The following is a 21,191-nucleotide window of genomic DNA, read 5'->3' as shown; positions in this document are numbered from 1 at the left end:
CTTGCATTTTTGCACATTGATCATTTCAAATTGTGCCTTAATGATGAGAAAAGGCGAGCTGAAGGACGGACGGACAGACGGACGGCGTGAGAATCAGTCATTCTTGGCCGCTAATTGCGTACGACATTTCATTTCGGCGTGTCATTTCATCAAATGTATCCTCCTTCCAGCATCTAACGAGTCAAGGTGAAAGATGCCATTTGTTTGCTGCCGCGAAGGTGGACGAAAAGCACAGACTGTGTTGTTTCTTTTTTTTTTTTTCTTAAATGTCGTCACCAGCCGCCCGCATGAACAACAAACTGGCCTGATAAATGACACTCCTGACATTAAAAAAATCGAGGGAAAAGATCACAGCCCCTCCTCCTTCTGAAAGGCAATTAATGTCAAGTGTAAAATTGTCAAGCCCGCAAGTGCGGCTAATATCCCTCATTAGGATAATAAAGGCGGCCGGAGCGCCTACGACCACGTGTTCGTGCCACTCAGTCACGTGTAGACCTCAATTTCCTCCACGCTCGTAAAATGACGAGGTGTGAAAACACTTAAGTTTCTTTTCTATCCGTCGGGGCCGAGGACGTGCGGCTTTCATTACGGCTAATGTCCAAATAGACGCGGCGAGCGCAGTTACGCTTTACCTTCAGATAAATAAGAACGGCGGGAGGGCTTCAACTGGAGGAATTGTTGGAGGGCTCCCCGCTGGGGCTTTTATTGTCTGTATTTTTCCACCATTGATTGTTTATTTAAATGGCGGCGCAACGCTCGCTATCCCCTTGGCTTACGCCTTTGCATCTCGCAGTGCCACATGCGATGGGCGACCATTTTGCGACACCGGCCGGCCGGCAGCCTTTGAAAGGAAAAGCCGCGCTATCCCGGGTTACCGTGGTGGCCAAACCGGGGGCGCACAAAATCATCAACCACGGAAGAGGAGCCCAGATGGAAATCCGACAAGCGGCCGAGGTTGCCAGTTTTCACAATCGGGTAGCGCAGCGTCACCCCGGGGAAACGCCGTTTGATTGTCGCCCCGGCCGACGTCCGGGCCGGGCCGGGCTTACCGGTTCAAACCCGCTTTGATATTGCAGACATGGCGCCTTCCAAACCGTGGGTGAAGGATTAGACGTGGTGGGATTGTACCCCCCCCGGCGCAAGCTTCTGTTTCTTGACTTCCCAACGTTTGACTCCCGCCATAGTAATTTATCGAAGCCACGTAGAGGCCACGACGGGCAGAGCCCCCCCCGCAAGCTGCCTTCTCCAGTTAGGAAGGTGATGGTGATCCAAAGCCACTTGGACCCGCCATCTGTTTGGCCCCGGAACTCGGGCATCTGCTCCCTCCCATTGTCGGGCTCCGTCAGATGACAGGCCAGGACCCTCGCGGGAAGCTCGCTCGGCTCCGGTGGACGCGCACACACACACTTGTGTTTGTTATTGCCTCGGAGAGGCCAAAGTGCTGGCCGGGGTTGCCGTCTTTGTTATGGCGGCAGACAGTGGCCAAGGTTTGGGGGGCCAAACTGCCTGGGTGACCTCCAGTGAGGCAGTCACATCTCTTTGAGAATGGCGGAGGGTGACAGTGCCAAGACATTTGACGCGACAGCCTTCAAGACGCATCAACGCCAAAGACATTTGCACTTACAAATGAGCAAATATAGTCAAGGTGACTCATTTGCGTTGAAAAACATTGGACAGAAACATTTGGCCATAAGCCTCAAACCTTGCGCTAACCGCTAGCCACATTTGTGAGCGCTTTCTCGTTTGAACGTCTTTTTCCACATTGAACTTTTGGTGCATTTTGCAGCGCTGAATAATGGAGAATGTTGATTCCCTTATCATGAAATATTAATGCCAGCGTGCAGAGGATGCATAATTAAGAACTTTAATTCCAGGAGTCCTGACACACTCCTTGTTTAATTATCATTTTGTGGAAGATGAGAGGAGACAATAGGCAGAAACAAAAAAAAATAATACAGCAGGGCAGCTATGGGGGGGGGGGGGGGGGGGTAACTTTTATCTCACGCGTGTGCCAAACAAATCCGAGCCTAACCCAACACACAATTTCATATTGTTTACAAAGTCCGAGCTCCGCCGTTCCTTTTCTCCCCACACACACAAAATACCATTTTCTCAGCTTTTTGTTGAGAAAGCCGCGTTTTTGTTGAAAGCAAAACACCTGTCACTGATGATGACCAAATAATGACAAAAGGTAGAAACAGCCAAGCAAACTTGAAGCAGTTCATTTGTTGGCTGCTTTTCCTGATTGATGGCGCCCATTATGCAATGAATAACAAGACACGGAGAGGATTTATTGCACGCCACGCCGACGAACTTTGGCGCTTGAAACGGCAGCAAACAACGTCCTTTGTGAGCGGCTGCTCGCTCCCTCGCTCGCTCGACGATCAATGACTTTCATTTATCACCGATTGTGATTAACGATTCACTGACAATCATTGTCAAGTCTTGACTAAGTTATAGCCAAGCCGGTCCAAAGTCTTTAAATTGGCCAATTCAATGGGACACAAGTCATGTGACTCAAATTCACCACTTCTGCCGCCGCTTACACGCAACTAGAAATTAGGCACCAAGGGGAAAAAATTCTCATCAGCCATTTAGTCACCAGAAGACTTAAAACTTGATTTGACTCGAGTAAAAAACAGCTCAACTTGCAGTAAGTACAGAGGCTGAGTAACTTTGCCACTTCTGTATTTCTGCAGGCGTTTTGGAAGAAACATCAGACGTGTGGCAAATCAACTGTGTCAGGTTGTAAACTGTACACGAGTGGGAGGGAAACCGAGAAGAAGACGCTTGAGACGTGAAGATGAGAGCATATCGTCGGGATATGTTTTCAGGTAGCATCAAAAGTAGCCGCCCAAAGAGGCGCTCGCCTCCATCGCCCGTTAATTAGCACCCAAAGGAAGGGGAGGAGCCAAGTGGGACGAGGGCTGCGAGATTACCGGTGGTCTCTCGAGGAGGCACCAGACCGGGAAAAAAAAAGACAAATTCTGGCACCGATATAGTGAAAGGTGCCAACTTTCTTTAGAGATGTTTTCCTTTTGTATGAGCGGCTCAAGTTTCTTTCTTTGTGGTTGTGCTCATGAATTGTCTTGAAGGTGAGAGGAGTCAATAACAATTATAAATGGAATTGGAGTTGGGGGGGGGGGGGGTGCCATACTGCACATTTTTTTCATACTCACGATTTGTAACTGCAAAGTGAAGCAAGTGTGGGACCCGACGTGCGCGGGTGGACGTGGCGCAAAAAGACCATCTGTGCTCAACATAACATTCTTGGGTACATGCATTGCAAAATAGAAAAAATTCGATTGAATAAATAAATAAATACATTGCAAAATAAAAAAAATCTGAATATTTGGACAAAATAAATTGAAAAAATTAAAATAAAATCCAAAAGAATCCTCTGCTGAGTCAGAATATTTGGGCGGATTCAAAAAAAAAAAAAAACTCCAGCCATCTCTATGCGGCAGAGTTCAAATCCTCCAGTGGCGCTCGCTCTGGTGTCGCCCGACGGCAACGTTTCTGCTCTCAAGGAATAATTAAGCCTCCCATTATGAAGACTGTGGCTAATTATCACTTCAGAGGCGTTCCATTCCACCACAACTCGCCTTGTGCGCCATTTTAATATTCCATACTAACTAATCCGCTCGTGTAAAGAGAAAGTGATTTGCCATCAGCCGCAAATCTGCTTTAGGCCAATCGACTTGTTAGGAAAGAAAAGAATTGTGCTAATAAGAGTTCTTGCTAGAACAGCAGCGTGAAGGATTTGCCGCCACGCCGGGGTTGGGTTGGGGCCCTTCCGACTTAGGCGAGTTGGTACCGAGGCTTACTGCTAGCGTTACAATCTTTGGATTTCAAAAACACCTATGATTATTTCCACAAAGAGATTTGGCGACATTCTCATTTAAAAGTAGGTCACACTTTGCTGGTTAAACTGCAAATGGGTAGATGATGATGATGAGCTACCTGCAGCTGAGATGGTGGGGGGGGGGGGTGCGTGCAACTTATTAGCCTCCGGCAATTAGCCTAGAAGTGCTACAGGCCCTTTTGATGGCAGCGGGGTTGCTTAAATATGGAGGAGATAAGAGGGGCGCAGATGTAGCAGCAGCCCGCCGGCTGGATAGATAGCGGAAGCTCCTCAAGGCTCAGATAGGCCACGCAGGAGCGATCCCGCCAGTGATAGCATCTGTCAATCACGCCTCGGGCTGCGTTGGGCGGGGGGGCGCAACTCGGAGGTCCGGTGGCTTCTCGTCACGCCGACCGCTCGCATCGGGTCAAGGTCTCGGTCGATCTGTCGGCGTCTTACGGTTTGCGTCACTCTGGCGACTGTCACTGTCAAGTTGAAGTCCATCAAGCCGTGAAGGAAAAACACCGATGGTGAAAGAAAAAAAATCAGATGGTGTTTTTCTTCTCCGTCTTGCATCAAACCAGCAGCAACGACAACGCAAACTTTTTTGCCAAAAGCTCCCTCCCCTTATCTTTGGAATAGCAGTGCCCGCATTTTAATTGGAAAAATATCTCAAGTAATTAAAGTGGCTCTCTACATGCTCCTTAATAAGTTAAGCACACATTTTATTGAACGGCCCCCAGGCTGATGCTGCCGCGTTTTACCGCACCTGCCCTTGAAGCTTTTGTACTAAATCTCATACATCTCGCTTTTTTTTTTTTTTTTAAGGCGGTCGCCTCAACGACCCGAGAAAAGAAAAAAAAAAAAAAAGGAATTCTCTGCAAGTTTTAAATGTCTGATTAAGATAAAGCCAAGCTTGTCTGCTCTCCTCTGGATCCAATTGTGTTTGCTTGGGAACTGCAGCAGATAAAAGTTGAGAGTCAATGACTTGTCTAATCAGTCGCTTGGGGTGACGCCAAAGAAAAGACACACTTGGGTCCGGATGAGAATTACAAAAAAAAAAAAAAAAAAGACCATCAGCTTACTCTGCGCCCTCATTCTGTTTTACTGAGCAAATTGACGTCCATCATAAATAAATATTGAATAAATATTAAAGAAATAATGTATTATTTTGAGTCTATGCCGCAAAGTGCTAAAGAATGGCTGGCTGGTTGCAAAGTTGGAAGGAGCCTGGTCTAAATCTCCAGAAATAGAAGACTCCAAATGAAATATTTATATGATATCCTGACGGCCTGACACTCTTAAAAAAAAAAAAAAAAAAACACTGCCACAGTGATGGAAAACGAAGCGCGTTCGGGTGCAAGTGGTGAGCTCCGCCCGCCCGCCGCACCCCATCAAGTCTTCATAATTCAGCCTCGGCCAGCGGCCGTCGCCTGGCATCTGCTCACATCTATTTGAGTCGCGGCTCGTCCTCTCGGCTGTGCGCAGGTTTGGGCAGCGGTGTGCGTGGGCCATCTTCATTAATTGGAACAGCGCTCCGATATGCTAATTACAAATCACAGATTTGGCTGTTTTTGCGCTGGGTGAGCAATGAGTGGCAACAATTAGGTCAACGCCGACTCCAGTGGCTTGACAATGGAGATTTTGCACTTTTACTTCTCCTTGCTGGTCTTTGCCACCTTTTTTTACGGCTCCTGCAAGACTTGCTTTTGGGGTACTTGAGTCCAGCATGGATGCACAAAGTGGAATAAATGTCCTTTGACCAGGTGCAAAATTGAAAATCAACAGCGTGCTTCAAATGCATCGTTGTGCTTTTGAGGAAATAAACGCCCCCGGCAGCCGTTTGAAGACACGCAAAAGGTTCTTTGCCACAGAAAAGAAGCACTTCTTCCACCTCCGGGCCCACGAGAGCGGGTCAAAACGTCTCCCGGCTCCAGTCTGCATTGAAGCCCAAGGATAAGAGCCTCTCGTCGAGCCAGACGGCTTTTCTCGCGCTAAATTTGCATATCCGAGCGAGACGCGGCTGGCTCCCGATTCAAAGGCGGCGGAAATGGAAACAAACAGCCACAAAAGCAAATGAAGCTTTTGTGGCAGAGTAATCCAAGGATTGCTCTCCTTTTCAAAGAAAGAAATATTGGACGGCTCCATATTGAGCGCAAATTGCTAGATTAGAGCGCCTGTTTTGGTAGAAGGCTTCAAAGTCTGTCGAATCTTCTCATTTCAAATAGAGAGAAGGGGGAAAAAAAAAAAAGTGGTGCCAAGTGCTTCTTTTTTCTTCTTCTTGCTGACTGATTCATTCCTGGATTGTAAAGCGCTTAAAAAGTGAGCTTGCAGCATCGTCGCCTCGGTGGCAGTGATGTTGCCGCTGCTCCCCCCCCCCTCCCACTCCCCAAAAGATTGCAAACCCTGCTCGCTGGATTAAGGACAGTGAAAGGATTCAGCTGTGACATGCATACCTGCCGCTGTGAAGCGGCCATGTTTTTCACGTGGCCGCACACTTTTCCACACGACAAATCAAAAGCGCTCCAGGGCGAGCGGCCAGACACTCCGGGTTGACCGAGCGGAAATTTCAGGTATTTATGGCAGTGCCGAGCAGCAAAACAAGGCGGTGGCGGCGGCGGGCGGGCGGGCGGGCGGTCGGCCTTCCCGAGCTCCTTCGTCTTCTGTCTTACGCTTTGAACAAACCGGCATCGAGTTGCTTCACAAAAACCAGACGACGAAGGCGCTTGGCATTTCTCGGGCGTTAACGAAGCCCGTTAGCTTGTGATTAGCGTCGCGCGGGGACGTAGCTGACGACCCGTTTGGAGCAAACAGATGCCTCGCGTTTTCAAGCACAAAGCCAACGATGCCCCCGAGCGAGCATTTTTTTTTTTCTCTCCCGTGTGTGAGCAAACGGCAGCAAACAAGACATCCATCACGCTGACAGACAAAACAAATTACAAGGGAAACTGAACCTTAATATGTCAGCAGAGCTAATGGTGTCATGGCGGATGTGGGAGGGGGGGGAGGCTTGCTTACAGGAGTATAAAGACACCCCCGGGGGGAGGGGGGGGATGACTTTTGGATACACACTATTAACGATGCATTAGAGCGAGATTCATAAACGTCCGTTACATGGCGGTCCAGAGTTCACAGGTGTGTCCACCCCCCCATGAATGATGCAGTGCGACGGTAGACAATAAAAGTGTAATTACATGCCGCTGGCTCTACTGACAGGTGGGTAAAAATGAGGAAGAAGGGATTAGCTCCACTTTTCATGGAGCCCTGGCAGCAGGGAGAGGGAGGGAGGGGGTCACCTTGGATGAGAGGCCATCGCTTTTCCCACTCATTAAACTCCTAATCCACACACACACACACACACACACACGCGCGCTCGATCTCATCTTTCACGGCACCTCTGAACTTGAAACTGCTGCATCATGCGTCGCTGCGACAAAATATAGCGGCGGTCCCAAATTGAACCAGCGCAACTTTGATTTTGTTTTAGCCTCATCATTTGGAACCTGCACAATTTGACAAAGGATTTACAACGGTCTTATTTTAAGAATTGAATCGGAGGCGTTTTTTTATCCAGTGCTACTTTTGACAATCGTACCGTTCAAGTTTTTTGTTTTTTTTCCATTTTTAATGTGTGATGCTGCTTTGTTCTCCACCAAAGGCCCGTCGGTACTTTTGGAAATCCCGCTGTCAGCCCCTTTTTGTGCGGGGCATCAGCTGCAAGATTGCAAAAATCATTTGTTTACGCGCAAGATTAAGCTATAACATGTTAGACGGCTCCAATTTTCACACGTGAGCCTTTCACACAGAACCCAGCAAAGCATTTCGACAAGTTTCGACAGCTTTTCTGAAAATGCAGAAATAGGAAAAAAAAAAAAACCTCTCCATGGCCAACACTACTCGAAAAAAAGTCTCATCTATTCTCCTAAGAAGGAAGAGCGAAAAGGTGATTTCCTTGAAGCGTCGCCATCTCAATGCAAACCCACAACGAGCGCCACTGCTACACTTAACAAGGCCATTACGCAACAAAGAAAAAAAAAAAAGCTTTTCAGAGACGGCGAACAAAAGCGCACAATAAAGCACAGCGGCTTACTCGTTGGTCGGATGTTGCGTAACATACTTTTACCTTTCGTATGGCCTTGGCACTGAGAATCACAAAACCTGCAAATAATAAAAGGATGAAGTTACGCAAGGATGGGCCATTAGCCGCTAGCCGTCGCAAAGGCGCGACGGGAAAACAGGCAATCGAGCGTTTTTCCCATCTCAGGTGTGACTGAAGCGTCGGGAACACCAAAGATAAAAAAAAAAAAAAAAAAAAAAGATGGTAGAACCTGCAGCCAAGCTTTTCAGGAGTCTCTTTCAAAGGGAGCGCTTGATCCGCTCTCCCCGCAAAGACTAAAACCAGACAAAAAGAGGCCAAAGTGATCCGCTTCTCCAAAAGGCAAAACTCGGAGCGCCGCTCAAGCCAATCACGGCAACTTGCAACTGGAACAGAACCGATAACGGAGGCGCGATTTTAATCAATCAATCTTCGTAATGAGAGTGGAAAGTTAATCCATTGTAACGCATTATTGGAGCGCAAATGAAGGTCTTGGGGGTTAATTAACTGGCGGGCCAAGGACAATGTTAATATAAGACGGCTCTAATGCGAGCCAGGTAAGAAAGTTATGCTCCGCGCTTAAGTTTTCAGGAGGAAAACTTTGTGCTGACGGCTTCCATCCTGCACTCGGAACAGTAACGACTTGGAAGTGTGTTGAAACGAAACAAATGGTCCCCGCCTCGCCTTTGATTAAAACCCAATTGCCCAAATCCGCCATTTCCAAGCCCCGTGAGCCAATTAATGTCATCATCATCGAGCGGATGGAGGAATTGTTATTCCTCGCCAAGAGAGACGAAATGATCGGTGAGCGGCGCTACCGCCTCGTCGTTTCACGCAGTCGGACGGTCAGCCAATGACGTCAACGATAATCTACCGCCGAGTTAACTTTTCAAAAAAAGTCACATTTCTATGAAGTCATTCAGTGTCGTTGACAATTATAGACGTCAAAGATATTAACTGGGTTGGCAGTGAATGAGTTAAAAGGTGCAATGGGAGGGGGAATCATCAAAATTTTATCCCACGGGAATATAAAGTCAACAATTCAACGTAGTCCATCTTTGGTTTGGACTTCAAAAATTCATTTATTCATTCATTTCACAATATAAACAAGAGGTAGGAAGCTATTTCTCCGCTTCTTTCCAGCTTGTGTCGAGCCAGCAAAGCCAGCCAGCCGCCTCTGCCGCTATTTTGGAAGAAGAAGCTGCGCACTAATGCAAAATGCATAGGTGGCCTTTGCGGACCTTAATCTTGGCTTTCCTCTAAAGACTGCACTGACATGCTTCTCGCACGGAAGGCGCGCACTTGGTGTCAAAGAAGTGGTAGAAAACGAAAAATGGAGAGAAAGCAAGAAAAGATGTGCCCCTTGGATGTAAACTCAAAATGCGTTTGCCGTCTTTGGGGGTCATCTCAAGTCTCTTCTGATTGAAACGCGAAGGCCCGTCGGGTTGCGCGCTTTGGAAACGTCAATGTGATGTCGCAACAACGGCGACAAGACGTGTGATGGGTAAACAAACACAGCGATGCTCAGCCTCTGGCAAAAAGCTTCCGGCGCCACGTCAAGCTGAATGTCAAGTTGGGGGGCAACTCCAGGTGGCATTTAAACGGCCTTTCCTGAGCTGGCCGTCCCCTCAGCAAAATGGACGCCAGTTTCAGTTGAAGCTCCCGCCTGTGTGGTTGCCTGACTCGCCGTATTGGACCAGACAGTAACACGGAACGTCGGCCAGGGTGGAGCGCGGCGCCCGGGCCTCGCCAGCTGCGATAACGATGTATAATTTAATTGAATGCTGTGCTTTTCTATCCTCCGTAGGACTCAAACTGTTCCTCTCTCTCGCTCGCCTATGCATTATTCAGGCTAATGGTGACCCTGAAATAGAAAAAAAAAAAAAAGCTTCTTATCTTTTGAAAGTTTGATGGCAGAGAGCAAAGAGAGGTAAGGCGGCACGCCGAGAGAGACACTGAGTCAGAGCGGCTTGGCTCGCCGATAAGCTGAGTTGCGTTTCCGATTCTGACCGCCGATGACGTCAGCCAAGCTGGCGAGCCAGATGGGTTTGGAGTTTCTCGTCCAATATCGGAAGACGGGATGATGAACTGTCTAAACATAGCTATGCAAATGTATCCATATTGGTCGTCTGCCTGCCATACGGCGGCGGCGGCCGCGGACTTACATAACAAATAAGTTGAACTGCCACATTATTTCCATAGCCCTGAGTTTGCTTGGTGGCGAGCATATATGTGATGGCGCCCACGCATACAATATGACATGTGTTTTTCAAAAAGCGTGGGCGAGCGAGAAAGTGATTCTTCTTCACGCGTGAAAAGCTTAATTATTATGCCTGTGAGAACAGCAGGCTTGCTTTGTGCCTTTCGTGGCATATTCAATTACCAGACAGCAACTTTGTCATCACTTTGCCAGCTTGTAATTACGGGAACAAAAAAAAAACAAAAACAAAAAAATATTTTCAGCACGACATCAGGAAAAAAAAAAAAAAAAAAGATCAGAGTGTGACTGATTTTACACTCGCTCGTCAACACACATTAATTAAAAGCAAAGGGACTCGTTGGATTTTTCTGATAGGTCGTTGCCTACGATGCCACCCGATTAACAATTCAATTCAATTTGAAAATAACATACCCTACCGACTAGACTTTCATAAACGCTGGCTGCAGCACTTTAGTTGACGTGCTGCTATTTTTGGCAAGCAAGGTTTAAACGATGCGTTCCGTGCGCGTCGTTGCCTCCAAATAACAACCCGCGACGACTTTCGGCTGTGATTGCATCAGCCAAATCTTTTGCTATTCCGTCTTGAAAGCCCCTCGGACTTGAAAGGTGACAGTAAAGTTTATCCCTTCCATCTACCGGCAGCTGCGATTGAGGAAGGATTCCATGCAATTCAAAAAGCAGTGTGTCATGACTAGAAAGGGGGGTGGGGGACTCCCTGCGGCTATTTTGATCATTTTCCAAATTGAAAACTCACCACTGGCGCAAGAAAACACAACAGAAGAGACGGATGAGGAAAAAGAAATACACCAAAAAAAGAAAAGTTTCCAAAATATGCAATTGAGGTGTCAGGGATGGTCAAAAGGTCGGTGGTTGTGCTAACAGTTCAAAAAGCTAGCATTAGCTTTTGACACAAGCCTCACAGATGAAACACTCAACTTTCTTTTCGGAAACTAGTTTGGCAACAAGAAATGAAATCAACCCTCGACCTAATTTTGACAATTAACGCAGCATATAGACACAAAGCAGGAGGGGGGGAAAAAGTGCATGTAAAAAAAAATAATAATAAAGAATCTTCAAAGGGCTAGCGTTAGCATTTGACACATTAGCCTCACAGATGAAATACTCGACTAGTTTGGCAACAAGAAATGAAATCAACTCTCGACCTACTTCCTACGTTAATTCTGACAATTAACGCAGCATATAGACCCAAAGCTGGACGGGAGGAAAAAGTGCACGTAAGAAAATGAATCTCTTTGCTCACGCATGAAATATCCATCAAGGGCGAGCTGCGACTCATTAGGGTGCAAGGTGGAGTACGACAAGGGCAGAAGAAGAGTCAAAGTGGCGAGGAATCATTAAATAGACGCCGGCCACCGCCGCCACCGTGGCGCTTTGAAGACAGCCCGAAATCCCGCTGAGCGCTAACAACGCCGACGGGCCCGCGTCTCAGCCTCCACGCCGAGATTAGAGGCTCCCTTGAATCTAACAACGGGGTTTAAATCCTACTAGACTGGCCGGCCGGCCAGCGAGTGATGAGCGTCGTTAACGCCTCTGCACTCAGTTGTTCAAAAATCGACTTGTCTTAGACATGGAAGGAAACTTTACAGCTCATAAAGTAGATACTTGCCAGAGTAAACCAAAAATGGCAATATTTCAAAAAGCGGCTGACTTTATCCCTTCAGTTATGTTTGCATGCCTCGAGAACAGCATTGAAGTTTCTGGCTCAACCTGAGCCAGAAATGCCTTGAACATGAAATCAAAGTAGAATGACCCTCCCGTTATGACATTGGTGTCGCTGGGTCAATACGCAACAAATATGGAAATCTTTGCTGTAAAACTTCACGGTCAACCCGGATATCATCAGCATCCAACCCGAGACCCGGTGTGAAGAACAAGCCGTCTCTTACCTCCCTTGTTCCATCTGCCTTTGGTCCGAGCCGGGTAGGCGGCTTCGGGACATCCGGAGAGCACCAGGAGAAACAAAACAAGTTGAAAGGCGGGGACAAATCCAGACGGGGACCTGGAGAACATGTCCGAGACTTGCTGGTAGCCCGAGACACTGTCACATGGCTTCCGGAGCGGGAAGCCGCGCGGGCGGGCTCGCCTCCGTCACGTCGGCGTTTAGGTCTCCGGCGGGGCCGGCATGCCGCCGGTGTCGCTGGAGCTGCTCGTGCGCGATGCCGCCAGCCGGGGGCCGCTCCTCACTCCATGGCCGCCCGTGCTGGAGCGGCGCTGGGGGAACCGTTGGGAAGGAGCAGGCTGCCACGCCGCCGCGCTCAGAGCAGTGCATGGGAACGCACGCACGCACGCTCACTCACATCCACCCGCTCGCTCTCTCTCCTCCGCTCTGTCGCGTGATGCCGTCGAGGATGCCGACGCAGCTCCTGCTGCTGCCGCCGCCGCCGGAATATTCTCTCTCCTCTATCACGCCGAGGGGAATTCATTCCACAGCGCAGGAGCTTCTGTTGCCAGAGGTGGGAGCGCGTTATCCACCTTCTGAACTCTGGGAAGGAGCGCTGAGAAACCTGGGAAACACAAAAAGGCTCTCATGTTTGTGGTGATGACCTGGACCGGCTTAATGGGATTAGGTTTCATCGGAGGCAAGGCGAGGCGTGACGCAAACCAGACAAGGTGAAGAAGCCAAAAGAGGCAAGTTAGCTAAAGAGCAAACATGGTGGTGCGGTGCGACCCGAGCCCCGATGATGACCATCGGCGCCGTGTCGTCGCATCATCCAATAAAAAAAAGTCGTTTCGGCCAAATTGTCAATGCAGAGAGAATTCTTTTCAAAGTAAAGAAGGGGAAGGTGTCTCACCTTGAAGGGGAGACACAAGTAGTCTTTACGCTCTTGTTGCATTGTTTTGGGGATCGAGTCTCGCATAAATAAACTAAAAACTAAAGTGAAGCCATTCATGATGGCCAAGGCTGAAATTGAAAAAAACATCCTTTCACAGTGTTACAATAAAACCACTAATAAGTTTTCAAATCAAGGTTACTTAACGTTGGTAAACTTCCAAAGAACAGAAAATAAATGCCACGATTGAATACTTGGAAAAAAAACCTCTAGCAGACTTTTTGGGAAAATAAGGAGCAGATCAATGAAAGTCGAGCCCAATCAAATCTGTGAGAGGTTATCCCCTAAACTTTACAATTGGCGCTTCACCGATATCGCCGATTTCATATCCTAATGGCAGCCCGATTTGTTTTCAAATGAATATCAACACGCAAGCCACCTTGCTCATTTTCTAGCTGCCCACCTGATTTTGCCGCTCCGTCACACTTTCCCGGGCTTTGCGCTAATAACAATCAGTGTAAACATAATGAGATGTGGCTTTTGCTGTTCCAAGAATCAAACAGGAACATCTGTCGCCAGGGCAAACCTCATAGCCAAGAAGTCCGTTTGCTTGCTCGCCAGATAAAACCTTCGAGTTGGAACTTTTTCAAGCCGTCAGTGTCAACATTTCAAAAGCAGCAGGCATCAAGTACGAAGCCACAAAAAAAAAAAAAAAATCAGGAATGATGCTAATGTTATGATGGTACACGGTGACCCTGGATTCTTTTTTGGCCACTGTTTTCATAATTAGTCTCTGGAATCAATAAGAATCAAAGGCGGCAATAAAACGAGGAGGCGAGCGTCTTCCGAAACACATTTGCATCGACGACGGGACCTCCGAGAGCAGACGCCGAGCTGATGTGGATAAAAATATGCTGCTCGAAGGTTAAAATTGTGTGCTTAAGATAAATCAAGATCATCATGTCATTACAACGCTCGCCATAGGCGCGTCGAGTCGAAGCGGCGGCGGCGGCACAGTCGATCGATGCTGTGATGTGAAATCAAACTGTGAGTCTGTGTCATCACAGTGCCTTTGATGTGCCAAGCCCCCCCCCTTGTGTCAAATTAGCTGCCGCAGACAAAAGAAACCCAAAAAAAAAACATCGCCGGAATTAGCATCCGCCGGCTTTGTTCTTAAAGTTGTTTTCACATGAAAACGCCGACCAAGTGGTCGTTAGATGCCGGCCACGGCAGAACAAGCCATTCTTTGTGTCTGACGTGGCTCTTCTGCCTTTTGTTGTGACCTTTGACTTTTTGGGTGTGATCAGTCAAAATGCACAGGGACTCTACACGCTTGGCTTTCCAGCTCATGAGAAACCGTTAAGGTGAAAATAGCACTCAAACTAACATTGGCCGGACCCGATCACCGATTAGACTCTAGGGTAAAAGTATTTTCCGGTCCCCGGCGGAGGCGAGCGCCGGACGCGGGTCCCGCTACGTTTGCCGGCTTATCAGCGGCAGACAAGAGCCTCTTCTGGATAAAGGCGCTCAAGCGGGAGAGGAGCCCGACTGGCGGCTGTCGCAGTTGCGGCGCGCCGATAAGGACCAAGCCGCGCCGGGCAAAATTAGGCCAGCCCAGATGCCGACAGCCGTCTCGTGCTGCTTCAGGTTTGGCTGAAACTCTTTCCAAATGGACGTGCGGGCATTTGCCATACTCAGCAAATAAAGCGGGAGATGTTTCAAAGCAAACCAGCGAGGATAGTGTGTGTGTGACAATCCAGAGTGTAGGAGGGAGGATCAAGAAAGAGGTTGAGACAAAAAAACGCTCGCCTTGACATGTTGACGGCGTGAAATTAGCTTTCTCGGAGCGAGCACAATCAAGTGCCTTGATGGAGATCTGGCTGTTTTTTTTGTGCGACTGTGGGCTTTTTTTTTTTTTTTTCTTCCTCTTTTCCCTCATGGGCGCATCTGCCTGCCCAGATACTGGATAATCTAGTGGCTCGCAGCGTTCCTAATCCCAGAACGGGAGGGAACTCGGGAGACGACCACATCGCCAAACACATTTTAATCTCTTTTAGTGGAAGAAGAAGAAAAAAAAAAAAAACATAATAAAAAAAACAATTTAAAGTGCTCAGCTGATTCCACATATATCGGGAACTCTTTTCCACATTTCATGATCATTTTTTGTTGTTGTTGAATCATCTCATTCCAAAACTAAAGACAGTTGAGCCACTCTTCTGCTCAACTCACACATTCCAACATTTCAAGGCGGCTTTCACGAGCAATTTCAACAATAATTGCTTTCTCTGTTGTCATGATGATTCCAAACATAAAGGAACCTTTACGGAGCCCCTAAATGTGCACGTTGAATCATTTGGAGGTGAACATTTATGGGCAAATAACATACAATAGCTCATAAAAAGATGTCATCATCATAAATGTACGGGGGCCCGCGTGGCTCTTAGCATTCTGCGCTTATCAGCCATTCCATCAAAACGCCAGCAGGAGCTCGTCCATATGCAAATGTTATGGACGGCCGGGCCGGGCAAAGTGCAATTACCTCGGGATTACATTCCCTTACGTGCGTCGAGCTAAGCGCACAAAGAACACAACAACGGCGTAATAAGAATCCCAACGAGTTGCTGATGGCCGTCATAAAATACAGCACGGCTTCTATTTACAAGCGGCAATGAAAGTGCCTGGCGGGCGGGCGGGCGATTTACCGAGGAGGAGGAGCTCAACCTTTTTTTGCCCAAGGGCATGTTCATAACCTTTGCGCCGCATATTGGCAGATGGACATTTGGTCTAATTGAGTGTCTGGCATGGTGCAACGTCTTCTATATACAGTATAAGCTACAAAACAAACTCGTTTTGAAATCACAGAGGAGTAAAAACTGTTCAAAGATTTAAAAAATGGTCAAATCATTGCAAGCAATATCTTTATTCTTGTCATTTTAGTAATGACACAAAATGGATGCAAAATATATCTTTGTGGGCCACATGAAAAGAGATGGCAGGCCGTATCTGGCCCCCGAGCCTTGTGGTGTAAAATATAGGCGTGGCCTCGCCTACGTGAAACGGTCTTCTCTCTCTCGACCATCGTCGGGCCATTTTGGATTCCGCAATTTGGATGAAGAGCCGGCCGTGCCGACTGCTCAGCTCATCGGGGTCAGCGGCTCTTCACGCAAATAGCGGCGTGCCCCGGCTACGGCCACACTCAATTGAATAACACTTTCCAACAGCTAGCGTTGGCGCGCCCCCAACGCCCCCACCCCATTTCTCCAAACACTAGAACATCTCAATTACAGCGGGCCGCTGCGGTCGGCAGAATTAGGATGGTGTTTTTCCAAGCCCGGCGCATTAGCGGCGCGCCGTAAAGCAAGCAGACATTAGTCACTGGTAATAGACGCTAACCTTAATGACACGATTAAGATGGCTCGCTGACGGACGAGGGAAGTGGCACGTTTGTTCATTAAGCTAACGTGAGAGAGAGGGGAAAAAACAACTGACGGGCTGGTTTTGTCTGAAAAAGAAGCAGGAGTGACATCCAGTTGATGGCCTCGCTCGTTCGGTTAAGTCATGACAATATTGGCAACAAAAAGCTTTGAAAATATCGAGCGATAACATAAGTCGCGCGTTTGCTCAAAATGCATTAGCATTAAGCTAACGTGGGGGGGGGGGGGAACAACAGGAGCGAGATCAAATTGATGGCCTTGGTCACTCGGTTAAGCCACGACAACAAAAAGTTTGGAAAATATCCTGGTCTTTATCGACCAAAAAATTCAGGGGTTTTTTTCTCCCCTCGAGTAATGGCGTGGTCACAAGCAAGCTAACACTTGCTCGTTGACATGAAGCCGCTCAGGCTTTAGGAATCCACGCGAGCGCCTATGATGGCTCCAAATCGAATAAGGCCAAGAAATAAGATCATCACCTCCGGTTGAAAATGCAACTAACTGCAGGAAAGAAGTGCACTCTCACTGAATGAAAGCAGGTGTTTCCATAATCACATTCCCCGACACGGGGGCTGATGGCGCTCAGCCTTCCGCTGTCGCTTTGTTGGCACGTGTTGGGGAAAACATGTCCGCCTGGAGCGCACCGCAAAATGAACTTGAACTTTATCAGCTGCAGTCGTGTTGGAAATCCAACCAGGCAAAAAGCTATTAATAGATGCACACTGGAGGTTAAGGGCCACGACTATCATTATATGGACACCAGTCGGAAATAGAAACACAAAATAATGGTTAACTTTTGCCATTTACATGTGGGGGGGACGCACAAAATAAAAGAAAGGTTGACTTTTGCCATTTACGAGTGTGAAGGCCGGCGACGCGCAGATTGTCCGCTCCGCCGTCTGTCGGACGAATGAACTTTCCTTGAAGGTTAGCCAAATTATGATGGCGGGCGCCTTGATGGACAGCCGCATTACATTTTACAGTCCTACTTGGCCTGATTAACGGGACGGGGCGACGTGATTAAGACGTCTCCGATGGCGCTGTCAATCTTTCAAACGGCCGGGACCCCGGCGCCGCCGCGCTGCAAATGGCCCGGCCGGGGGACGCGGCGTCTGCCTTTTGCAGCACTCGCTCATTTAAAAGAGACCGCCGTCGCCCACTAAATCTCCGCCGGCCCATCTGGAGACGGGGGCCTCGGACGGGGACGCGAGTCCACTCGAGCTAGCCATCACCTTTACGGTCGCCGGCCGAAACGCCGCTCCATTAGCATTAACGGCGGCAAATCGAAGACGAGCTGGCCCAGGCGCTAATAGCAGAGGCGGGACACTTTGCTTTTGATGAGGGACGACTTTTTTTTTTTTTTTTTAATGTATTCCAACACGTGAATTTAAACTCAAGGCAAGTACCAAAGTAGAAGCCCAAGTTGTTAGACATTGCACTTTTTGGCCACTCGAAAAAAAAACTTTGGGCCACTCACTAATCGCATTTTTTTCAAATGCATACATGCACGTGTTTGCATTGTATTGCGCAACAGACTAAGCATCCAAAAAGATGAGCAAAAGAAAAAGTAAAAATCATGCACCCAATGAGTGTAAATCTGCCTAAAGCGCAAACGAGCTGTTCATTTATGAGGGAGGGAGGGGAACGAGTGGAAATACCTAATCTGGCGGCGAGCGAGCGAGCGGGCACGCCATTGTTTGATCTGACCACTGGAGCGTGTTGTTTGCCAAGCGCATTTTCATTTTGATTTTCTCTCCAAACATCATGTCATCATCATTAATCAGCCGGGCTTTGCGGCCCTTAATTTGACGAATGGTTTGCCCCCCCCCTCCCCGCCTGCCGCCTTTGTACGCCGGCAAACAACATACGGACGTGTCGTTCATCAACAACAATCCCGTGCCAATGTTAAAGTTCATGTAGCGGCGCCGGGATAATTAATGGTGAGGCAATAAGATGAAAATGTCAAAGAAAGCAAATGAATGGCCGACACGGGCCGCAACGACACCGAGAAAACTCTGACAAATGCGACGGCGCTTTCCGAGCTGTGAATTGACCCCGTTCGGTCTCGCCTCGAGATACAAGTCGGATTGGTTTTGCCACCGAGCTTGGAACTCGGGTCACTTCACGACAGAGCTTTGTTGAAGTGTCAATCAAAATAGATGATAACTTTGGCGGCGAATTTGGGATGCGGCGCCGGGCGGATTCCTTAGCGTCGAGAGCCGGAGGAAGGTGACGCCGAGGAGAAAGGAGTCTCGGGCCAGGAGGGACGCCGGAGGTGTCAGCGCGCCTTTAGAAGGCGAAGAGTAACACGGCCTGACAGATGAAGTCGCGGAAGGAATCGAACGCCGCCCGTCAAACGGGAGCTCATCTGGCACCGGCAGAGCTCAAGTGTCAAACAAGGGTGGTGGTGATGGTGGGGGGGGGGCAGAAGGACGTTTGCGGGTACAGCTGCCCCCCAACTCACACACACGCTCACACACACGCTCACGCTAAGCAGCTTGAATGAGCAACAAACAGCAGAGGACGCGAGGACGACGGTTCAGATGACGGCCGTGCCTGTGATCCCGTTTCTTACCATTCCACGTCAAATGGCGACAAGGAAGCCAGCGGACTAAAAATAGCAGAGTGACCATTTTGATCCATTTGTCGTGGTGACAGCTGCGGGCCTTGTCGCAAAACATTTCAAAGTTGCCACATGTTAGGGACAGCACCTTTTCCCAAAGAGGATTTACGGATAATAATTGTTTTAATCCCGTTTAGTCAATTCAAAAAATAATCATGATTATGATGAAGTGTACCCAGATTATTGGGGGGGGCCAAAATGTCACCGCTAAATTGTTGCATCCATTCAGTTTTTAACTTTGTCTTGAGTTGGCTACTCAATCCACATTTGTAGAAAATGGCACAATGTCACCAAGAAGGCTCCTTTTCTTCCATTCGCTTGACCACCGAGATGCCAAACACATGCGAGAGTGGCAAAAAGGGAAAAAGAAGGAAAGGAAGGCGGCAAAAGCAGGCGGAGCGTCGAGCTTTTCCGGCCGGGGCTCTCGGGCCTTTGAAAGCAGGAGAATCGATGAAGCTTTCAAAAAATACATTTCCATCTCCGGGATGCTGAGCCAGGAAATAGCCACATATCATTTTCGGGCCGACAACGAGCGGGATGAAAAATAGCCGAGGTGCTGTCACCCGGGGATATTGATTACGGCTGAAAATGCCATCATTTGGCCCATTTGCAGGTTCACGCCGGCAGATACGGACGGATGCCTAGGAAACCTGCGCCCAATAGACTCCGAGAGGTCCGAGGCACGCTTACTCGGGCTTTCAAGTCTGGATTTGGGAAAGTTGGAGGGCGGCGTTGCGGCAAGATTTCAAATGATTGCAGCTTGACGCTTTCCAATTAGCGACTGGGCCACGGACGACACGGGGACCTTTGTGATGTAGCCGTCACTTTATAGACATGGAGCATGTCATGGTTTTGATCATCGCCGCCGACGGCCATTTAATGGAGTAGCAGACGTACGTTTCCAACTTCAATTTGGCCTCATTAAAGTTGTCAGCGTTCAAAAGGCAAATTGCGGACGAGGGAGACGCCATCCAATTGAAACGTCCTTCTCCATCAACGTCTGCGCTCGGGAGGGGGAAAAAAAGCACGATGGGAGCAGACACTATCGAGCAAAATCAAAGTGTCCCTGAAGGTAAGCAGAGCTGCGTTCAACTATGCACACGCTAGTGCTAGCAAACAGCGTTAGCTTCTGATAGACAGCACTTTTGAAACGATCCAAGCAAGACAGCTTTGAAAGCGGGTGAAAAAGCAAACTTTGCAACCCCAATCGTGCTCGGAACCTCGATTCCTGCCCCAGACAACTTCATTCCAAAGAGCCCGAGGACGGACAGATCCGTCGTAACTAACGGCCGCTAGCTAAAGCAGCCCTTTGCTTGTGGATTCTGGCGAGTGTTTTCCCGTAATGGACAATTCAATCTATCTGGGCGCTGAGATTCAACTCTCACATCAAATAATGTTGCGCTCCTAACTTTGAGAAAGTCATACATTAAACATGGCCAAGTAATAAGTTGTGTTTGTTTTAGCGGAGTGCATATGAAAAATGTAATATCAAGTATCGCCCGAGGATATTAATATCACGTCTGTGGAGAGGGGGGGGGGAAATTTAGACATATGGAGGCGGAAGCATGCTCGTGTGAAAGCCACAAGGTAAGCAGAGCTGCAGGCTAATACCGGCCTTATTTGGACTTCTAGAGTGGTTGCGGAGGTTGCCGATACTGAAATCAAGTACATATATCTCAGCAGTAGATGGCGCTAGACTGCGGATTTCGGCCAATCGTCATCTGGAGCAGAAAGCTTTTCGATGGCAATTTCGGGGCACGGAGTTCTCGCCGAGCATTGATAAGAGGAAAGGAGGCTTCGGAACTTTTGCGAGTCGCAAGCGGCAACTTCCCACAGCTTTTCAAAGGAAAAATCATCAGACGGAGCTTTGCTTTGGCTCTCAGAGATACGCAAACGGCGGCCGGCCCTTCTTCCCCGGACGCCGTCGACGCTTTGTTGGCTAAGAGCGAGGATAAGCGGCGTGACAAAGTTAACAGGACAGCGAGGGCAAGAGCAATGCATCATTGTTTCATTGGACTTTGATTTCACAGAATGCCAAAGCCGTATTGTCGTTCTTGGCCGGCAGATTGCGACGGGCTCGGGAGGTTCTGCTTCGCCGCTGATAGCCTTGTTTACTGGCGCCCGTTTTCAAGCCAAGACTTAGTCGGCAAACAATGACCATTTTTAAATTATATATTTATCCCA

General features: G+C 48.4%; 1 protein-coding gene across 1 annotated transcript in view; it reads right to left on the bottom strand.

Annotated features, from left to right (window-relative positions):
- robo2 (roundabout, axon guidance receptor, homolog 2 (Drosophila)) overlaps positions 1 to 21,191 on the bottom strand; it is a 149,427-nt gene that overhangs the window by 126,857 nt on the left and 1,379 nt on the right. The window contains exon 2 of the mRNA XM_085916553.1: positions 12,069 to 12,686. Coding sequence (XP_085772679.1) covers positions 12,069 to 12,192 — 124 coding nt within the window. The 5' untranslated portion in view covers positions 12,193 to 12,686. The remainder of the gene's footprint in view (positions 1 to 12,068; positions 12,687 to 21,191) is intronic.

The sequence above is a fragment of the Syngnathus leptorhynchus genome, chromosome 7 (assembly GCF_054491065.1).
Source record: "Syngnathus leptorhynchus isolate UIUO chromosome 7, UIUO_Slep, whole genome shotgun sequence".
Taxonomy (NCBI): domain Eukaryota; kingdom Metazoa; phylum Chordata; class Actinopteri; order Syngnathiformes; family Syngnathidae; genus Syngnathus; species Syngnathus leptorhynchus.
This window is presented reverse-complemented; position numbering and strand designations above follow the sequence as displayed.